The following is a 9,066-nucleotide window of genomic DNA, read 5'->3' on the forward strand; positions in this document are numbered from 1 at the left end:
GTTAGCGATGTCGGCCACTTTGATTCCTGATTTTTCCAGGTCTTGGCGGATTTCCGTTGTCCACCTATTTGTTTTGATGTTTTCTGTTGCCTCAAGTAAGATTCTTGTCGGTCTGTTTTCTGGAAGGCGTTTGATGTGTCCGTAAAATTTCAGGCGTCTTTTTCTGATGTCGGCCGCAAGGTTTGAGAGCTCCTCGGTTTTTGTACGAGATTGCAGTCTATATCCTTCGTCAGTCAGTTTTGGGCCGAGAATTTTTCTGATGATTTTACGTTCCTCTTTCAGGGTGTCTTCGAGTACTGTTTTCCTGTGGAGATCCAGTGTTTCACTCGCGTATAGTATTTCAGGTTTGATCACAGTGTTGTAATGACGAATTTTGGTGAAGATTGAAAGGCATTTTTTGTTGTAAATGTTTTGCGTTCGGCCGAGGGCTCTCTTCATTTTTTGGATGCGGACCTCGAGGGCCTTCTGTTCTTTTCCTGTTGGTACTATAATTTCTCCGAGATATCGGAACTCGGTTACTTTTTCGATTGTGCCAAATTTCGTGTTCAAATTCTGGAGGCTGCATTGGTTGCACATGACCTTGGTTTTTGAGAAGGAGATTTGTAGGCCGAATTTTTCTGAGCATTTCTTGAGAGTTTCGATTTGGCTGATTGCCTGTTGTTCGTTTGTTGCAAGGATCGCGAGATCATCTGCGAAAGCGATACAGGAGATTTTTACATGTCTTCTTGTCGTACTTAATGGTTGCCAATTTCCTTGAGCTTTTAGAGCTTGTTCCCATTCTCTCATGATTTTGTCCAGGGCTATGTTAAAGAGTAGTGGGGAAAGTCCATCTCCTTGTCGGACACCGGTTTTTACCTGAAATTTTTCAGATATATTTCCCATGAATTTTACTTGGGAGGTTGTGTTGGTGAGAGTTAGTCGGATGATTTTTTGAGTCTTGTTGTCCAGTCCGTACTCACTCAGTGTTTGGAAGAGAGATTGCCGGTCAATGGAGTCGTATGCTTTCTGGAAGTCCACGAAGGTGCAGATTGTGGGTTGTTTTCTTGTGTGTCGTAGTTTCAAGATGGTTTTCAGGTTGAGTATCTGTTCTGCACAGGATCTGTGGGGCCTGAAGCCCGCTTGGTATTCGCCTATGAGTGGTTCTAGTTGATCCTGTGTTCTTTGGAGGAGGACTGCAGAGAGGATTTTGTATGTGACTTGCACCAGGGAAATTCCCCTGTAATTGTTCACATCTGTTCGGTCACCTTTTTTGTGAAGTGGAACGAGGAGGGCGTTTGTCCAATTTTCTGGTAGTTTTTCCATTGTCCAAATTTCTTGTATGATTTGTGTGAGTTCTTGGAGAGAATTCTTTCCTAGATGTTTAAGAAGCTCTGCTATGATGCCGTCGTCTCCGGATGCCTTGTTGTTTTTCAGTCGTTGTATGTGTCGGTATATTTCCTCTTGTGTAGGTGGGGATGAGTCTGGGTTTGGGTTCGGGCGGGGTTTAAGTGGAAACCTCTCCGTTGGTTCTGGGCAGTTGAGTAATGACTCGAAGTATCTCGCGAGTTCCTTGGTGTTTTCGTCATCTGTGAGTGCCAATTTTCCGTTTTGTTTTCTGAAGCAGAGGTTCTTGGGCGTGTACCCAATTAATCTGTTGCGGAAGACGCTGTAAAATCTCTGGTGTTGTAGTTGCGGAAGTCCTGTTCGGCCGACTTCAGTTGGTCCTCCAGGTATTTCCTCTTGGTTTGTCTGATGAGTTTAGAGGTCTCTGTGCGGACTTCGCGGAATTTTTCTTCGTTTTCAGGTGTACAGTTGCTAATGAACTTCTGGTATGCGTTTTTTCTATTCAATATGGCTTGGTCACATTCGGTGTTCCAAAACGGGTGTCTGCTCTTTTTCTGTAGTTGGATTTGCTCTGATGCACTCTTCATGATTTTTTCGTGGAATTCATTCCAAGTTTTGGCTGGGATTTTTTCCCATGTTTCCCTGAGATTTGATGTTTTTATTTGTGCTGTGTCCAATTTTTTGTTTGCCTTGGATTTCTGGTAGAAGCGTTTTGGGGTAAACTTCACTTTGATTCTTGTTAGATGATGGTCCGAGTCAATGTTGGCTCCTCTGCGGACTTGAACGTTGTGTGCTTCTTTTTGTGCTGGGAAGGAAATGGCGACATGATCGATCTGGTGTTTGCCGCAGCAGGTGTTGGGTGATTCCCATGTGAAGAGCTTATTGGGGTTTTTCCATAGGGATGTTGACATGATTTTCAGGTCGTGTTGTTGACAGAGCTCGATGAGGCATTTGCCATTTTTGTTGGTCTTTTCGTGTGCTGAGAATCTTCCTGCGGTTTTTCTGTAGCACTTTTCTTTACCAATTTTACCGTTGAAATCGCCGAGGAGAATGGTGGTGTCTTTTTCAGGTATTTTGATGAGTGTGGTTTCAAGTTTGTTCCAGAAGTTTTCTGTTTGTTTCTGATCTTTGCAGTCGTTGGTGGGTGCGTGGGCATTTACAAAGGTGTAGTGGCGATTTGCACAGCGAAGTCGTAAGGTCGTTAGTCTGTTGTTTATGGGTATGATCTCTTCTATGGAGTTCACGATCTTTTTGTGTATTAAAAAGGCCCTGCCTAACATTGGTGTGGCTTTTCCTACTGTTCGTGTAGTTTTGCTCTTGAAAATGCGGTAGTTACCATATTTTGACGTCTCTGACTCGGTGAGTCTGGTCTCTTGTACGGCAAGTAGCTGGATTTTTTGCTGATCTAATTCTGATGTTAATCTGAGAAGTTTTCCTACTTGTAGGAGTGTGTTTACGTTTAGCGTGCCGATGTAGAAGGGCGTTTTAGTGGGAAGTTTGCCAGAGAGCTCCGACTCTCTCTTTCGTGTCAGCCCGGCTCCTCCAGAATCCGAGTGGCCGGTTGCCGCCTTCGTTTTCAGTTGGCGGGTGGATTGGTTACCACCTGGAGTAATGTTGTTCTTACTTGCACGAATCATGGTGTGCTTGTTCTCAAGCGATTGGGTTGATCCCGAGGGATCGGAGTACAATCAGGTGGGTGAGTTCCTGAAGGTTTTCTGAGGCAGCCGCTCCAACTCGGAGTACAGACGCTGACCAGTTGCCGCACCAAATAGGTGAACAGACTCTACTGGATTTATTATTATCCTATGCCGTTGGCCATCTAGTGGCTCTTCCGCCTTTAGGGGCAGTTTCCCACCCCAAGGGCAAGAGAGTGCCCTGAACCTCTACCTGCTCATCCGCCCTCCGAAGAGGCCGTTGGCACTTGGTAGAGGAGGACCACTTATACCGGTGGTCACTCGGTTTGTGGACGCAGTTTAACGTCATGCCCGGGACATTATTATTATTATTATTATTATTATTATTATTATTATTATTATTATTATTATTATTATTATTATTATTTTAATAGGATTAATATCAGCATCATCATTATCTCCTCTTAAGTTCTGTTAGTTTGTGATTTCTTTCCCAGTTTGTTTTGAAAGTTCTTGTAATGGGCTATGCTTTTACTTAAGTACCAATTCCTAGTAACTACTTGACGAGTTTTATACTGTTGTTTTGTGTTTAAGCTCTTGTTGACTCTTATATGCCCTTCCTTCTCCTATACTAATATTGCACTTTTTATTACAGAGGCTAAGCAAAGAAGTTCTTGCTGCTTTGGATTTAAAACCAAGTGATGAAGTTATTATACCAACACATCTTCATTTGCATCAAGTCACTCTTCTGGATTATAAAGGCAAGGGTAGGCATTTGCAAGTTCTGGCTCCCTTGCCAGAGTCTTTTCTGTGGACGTGCAGACAACTCCACCTCCGTGAATCACTGCAGATGTCATTATCTCATTCGTAATACATGTTAGGGAATGTCATATAATGTTGTTGCACCTAGAAAAAAATGCAGCATGAATATATTTTAGCTTAGAACTCTGACCAGAAAAGTTCTATTATCTAAGGTTCAGTATTGCATGAACTATATCAATGAATTTTCATTCCAAGTTATGCATGTGCTGACGGTCAGTATTTCTCCTCTCAATGTTGTCACTTAACGATATTTTTAAGTGCAACAATGATATGTTGAAGTGTTTCTATGGATAAATTAAATAAAGTGTTGTGAAGATCATCTGTATGAATGTGATTTTATTTTATTTATATCGTATCAGAAGCAGAGTTACATATATATATATATATATAAAAATGTGGAAAAAAATGAAAAGAAAAAAAAAAACTGTGTCTGCTTTGGATAGGCTTAGTCAATCAGTCACCCAGGTAGTAGACTCCTATCTGTTGTTTACCCAGTCTTTTTGTAAGTAATTGCAAAGAATTTGGAAAATTATTGAACATCTCTCTTGGTAAATTATTCCAGTCCCTTACTCGCCTTCGTATATACAAATATATGCCCCAATTTGTCCTCTTGATTTCCAACTTTACCTTCATATTGTGATCTTTCCTACTTTTAAAAACACCACCCAAACTTATTCACATACTAATGTCATTCAGTGCCATCTCTCCACTGACAGCTCAGAAAAAATACTTAGATGAGCAGCTCATCTCCTTTCCCCCAAGTCATCCTCCCCCTGTGGGTGGGGGCAGTAGAATAACAACCACGGTATCCCCTGCCTGTCGTAAGAGGCGACTAAAAGGGACCCCAGGGGCTCCGATCCTTGGAGCTTGGGTTGGCGACCACGGGGCCCTTAGCTGAGTCATGGCATTGCTTTCACTTACTTGTGCCAGGCTCCTCAATTTCATCTATCCTATCCGACCTCCCTCGGTCAACTCTTGTTCTTTTCCAACCCCGACACTATTAGGTTTGCGAGGGCTAGAGAGTCTTTCATTTTCACGTCCTTCATGGCCCTTATCTTTCTGTGGCCAATACCTTCATTTTCTGAAGTGTCAGATCCCTTCCATTTTTTCTCTCTGATTAATGTTATATAGAGGATGGATGCCTAGTTGTACTTCCTCTTAAAACAGTAACCATCACCACCACCAAGTCATCCCACCCCAAACTTTGCATCATTTTTGTAACTATGCTTTTTTTTTTTTAATCATCCAGAACAAATAGAGCTGTTTTTCTTTGGATTTTTTCTAGTTCTCGAACCAAGTAATTCTTGTAAGAGTCCCGTGCTCTGGCATCATACTCTAGTTGAAGTCTTACCTGAGACGTATATGCCCTCTCTTTACATCCTCATTGCAATCACTAAATACCCTCATAACAATATGCAGAGATTTGTACCCTTTATTTACAATCCTGTTTATGTGATTACACCAATGAAGATCTTTCCCTGATATTAACACCCAGGTACTTAACAGTGATCACCCCATCAACACAGTAATTAAAACTGAGAGGACGTTTCCTATTAGTGAAACTCACAACGTGATGTTTAACTCTGTTTATCATCATACCATTGCCTGCTCACAATCTTGTAACTTATTTATTACTCTATACAGTATAACGTCATCTGCAAAGAGCCTTATCTCTGATTTCAGTTCTTTACTCATATCATGGATATAGTTCGGCTCCATGGCTAAATGGTTAGCGTGCTGGCCTTTGATCACAGAGGTCCCAGGTTCGATTCCCGGCTCGGTAATTTTAACCATCATTGGTTAATTTCGCTGGCATGGGGGCTGGGTGTATGTGTTGTTTTCATCATCATTTCATCCTCATCATGACACGCAGGTCGCCTACGGGAGTCAAATCAAAAGACCTGCACCTGGCGAGCCGAACATGCCCTTGGACACTCCCCGCACCAAAAGCCATACGCCATTTCCATTTTTTTCCCATCATTGATATAAGAAAACATAAACGTCCAATATTACTGCCTTGATCATTACAGGATCAGATAATGCTTAATGCTTTACCTACTCTAATTCTCTTAGTTCTCTTTTCTAGAAATATAGCAGCCCATTCAGTCACTCTTTTATCTAGTCTAATTGCACTCTACCAAATGCCGTAGATATGTCAGTCACTGTTTGGTGACGAATTGAATGCTGTAGCACACATGTTGTATTACTAAACAGCGATGATTATTCTGGTAGTGGACTGTAGTTTGGTTAAGCACGTGATAAGACCATAGGGCCAAGTCATTCACCAATATTACACGTAATGAAACTTTTATTACAATTGTACATGATTAACAAAATACATAGAAACTATTTACACGTTAAACAATAAACTGAAATGCCTGGATGGCTATTGATTAAGTTGGAGGCCATGTGGCCGTGAATGCATGTCTCGCCGACATGTTGTCTAGTTCGAGCCTGTCTCTTTTTCTTTCCGGAAACCAGATGCATTCTGGACACTCAATAGAGACGCGGACAAGAGCGCGCTCTGTATAAATTTTCTAAGAGGACGGAACATTCTCCCCTCTGTTGATTGCATTCAATCAAGACAAAATACAGTTTCAATGAAAATAACACTAACATAAAACAAAATGTCATCAGAATACAAATACATAATAATAAATGTTGCACTTAAATGAACGTCAATCACTAATTAACATAGATAAAATGAAACAGAACTGTACACTGGTGTGCAGGCTGATGCATTGTTTGTTTTGTTCACAGCTGCACAATGAGAGTTTTTGAATTGTTCATTTTGTTAAATGACTGTACAATATAAATACAAATACAACTTTATACACCAATCAACTAACTGACACTGTAAGGAATCATATTGTCATTTAAAAGAAAACACTACTCGATGGGAAGGGGACACAACTTCACTATTGGTCTCTTGAAAATTCCATGAGCAGTTTTTATGGTGACTGCTCGCACAAGTCCATCGAGACCTGGGTGAAGTTCCTCAACCACACCTAGTCTCCACTGAAGCGGGGGTAAATTGTCCTCCTTGATAACCACCATTGCTCCAAGTTGTATACAAGGTTGCTGGGAGGCCCACTTTGGCCTGTTTTGTAGTTGGGTTAAGTATTCCTTATGCCATCTGGTCCAAAAGTGTTGCACCATTTGCTGCAACCGTTTCCATGCTGAAAGTTTATTGCTGGGTACAAGTGTCAGATTGGATTCAGGAATGGAATTCAAACTGCTTCCAGTAAGAAAATGACCTGGAGTCAAGGGTTGAGGGTCAGTCGGATCTGAGGATAGGACTGTAAGTGGACGTGAATTTAAACAGGCTTCAATTTGTGTGAGCACAGTACTAAGCTCTTCAAATGTTAATGATGAGTTTCCAACAACTCGATGCAAATGATATTTAACTGACTTGATGCCAGCTTCCCATAATCCTCCAAAATGGGGTGAACGAGGTGGAATGTAATGCCAGTTGATACCCTTGTTTGCCAGATTGTTTACAACTTCCTCTTGATGCTGCGGTGATGCTATGAATTGGTGAAGATCTTTTAATTCTCTATCGGCTCCAATAAACGTAGTAGCATTGTCACTGTAGATATCTGCGGGCTTTCCTCTTCTGGCTATGAAACGGCGAAGTGCGGCTAAGAAGGCATCTGTAGTAAGACTGCTGACTACTTCCAAATGTACAGCCTTTGTCGTGAAGCAAACAAATAGTGCGATGTATGCCTTGATACGGACATTGCTCCTCTTGTTAATTGGGCGAAGTAGAATAGGACCTCCATAATCAATGCCACAAACACTGAATGGACGTGCTGGTTGAACTCTATGCTCAGGATAGTCAGCCATGAGTTGATGACTAGTTACGCCTTTCAATTTGTAACATGTTACGCATTTGTGCACTTGCTGTCTGGCTACATTTCTGCCATTCAGAATCCAATAACGTTGACGAAGGGTTGCTAACAACAATTCTGGTCCTGCATGAGCTTGTTGTAAGTGTTCATGTTTGACAATTAGAGTCGTCAGGTGATGTTTTGATGGTAACAGTATTGGATGTTTGGATGAAAACGGAATCGATGCATTCTTCAACCTGCCTCCGACCCTTAGAATATTGTTGTGTAAGAAGGGACATAGGTTCCTTATCTGGCTCTTCTTAGAGACTACGCCTCCGTTTTTCAGGTCTCCAATCTCTTCTGAGAAGGCTGCATTTTGTGCAATACGAATGCAGACTTCTAATGAATGTTCCAATTCTTCAACATTTAAAGGCCCAATTTTCTTGTCCCTGGCATGCTTAGTGTTATGCAAAAATCTGTAACAATAAGCTATTACTCGTTGCAGTCTTATTAATAATGAGAATTTCTCAATAATAGTTTCAGCTTGTGTCACTACTAATAGTGTGGATGATTGTCGCTGCTCTGCTATGGCGAGCGAATCCTCAACATTGTTGTTCTGCGGCCAATTTAACTCAGAAGTGGACAACCAGGCGGGTCCTGACCACCAAATGGTTGAGTTTTGCAGATCTGCTGGTCTGACGCCTCGAGAAATCAAGTCCGCTGGATTATCTTGTGATGGTACATGATGCCAGTCACTAGTGTTCGTTGACTGTTGAATGTGAGCTACCCTATTTGCTACAAAGGTCTTCCAACGTGATGCTGGTGATGCTAACCATGACAGTACGATAGTGGAGTCTGTCCATAAATGTGTTTCATTAATGGCCAAGTTTAAGACTGGCATGGTTTTGTGTACCAACTGAGCTAATAATGCTGCACCGAGAAGTTCTAGACGAGGAAGAGTGACTCGTTTAACCGGAGCTACGCGCGATTTAGAGCATAGCAGTTTGACTGATACTTCACCCTCCTGATTCACTGACCGAAGGTAGATGCATGCGCCATAAGCTCGCTCGGAAGCGTCTGAAAATCCATGAACTTGAATATTTGCCAATAATAGTTTCAGCCTAGTCTGATGCTAATGGATCTGGCAGTGGGTCGTCCCAGTGAAGTTGATGTAACCATAAGTCCTGCAAAAATATCTTGTATAGTATCACTAATGGACTGATCAATCCTAATGGGTCAAATATAGATGCTACAACTGACGTAGTGGTGCGTTTAGTAATGTTACTGTTCCCTGGAATGTGTTTGATTCTGTTTGCCACTAAGAATTTGTCTGACGTAGGATGCCATGATAATCCTAAAGCTTGTATGGTGTCATCATTATCAAACTGGAAAGGTAAATTAATTTCTCTGTCTTCAGGTGGAACAGCGGCAAGTATAGCTTGATGATTTGAGCACCA

General features: G+C 41.7%; 1 protein-coding gene across 5 annotated transcripts in view; it reads left to right on the forward strand.

Moving 5' to 3' along the window:
• The window catches only part of LOC136878797 (mitochondrial mRNA pseudouridine synthase RPUSD3), a 192,446-nt gene extending 188,352 nt beyond the window's left edge, over nucleotides 1-4,094 (forward strand). For all 5 annotated transcript variants that reach the window (XM_067152298.2, XM_067152288.2, XM_067152279.2 and 2 more), the window contains one exon: nucleotides 3,613-4,094. In XM_067152298.2, coding sequence (XP_067008399.2) covers nucleotides 3,613-3,828 — 216 coding nt within the window. In that variant the 3' untranslated portion in view covers nucleotides 3,829-4,094. The remainder of the gene's footprint in view (nucleotides 1-3,612) is intronic.
• The last annotated feature ends 4,972 nt before the right edge of the window (nucleotides 4,095-9,066 follow it).

This window comes from Anabrus simplex, chromosome 1 (assembly GCF_040414725.1).
Source record: "Anabrus simplex isolate iqAnaSimp1 chromosome 1, ASM4041472v1, whole genome shotgun sequence".
Classification (NCBI taxonomy): Eukaryota; Metazoa; Arthropoda; class Insecta; order Orthoptera; family Tettigoniidae; genus Anabrus; species Anabrus simplex.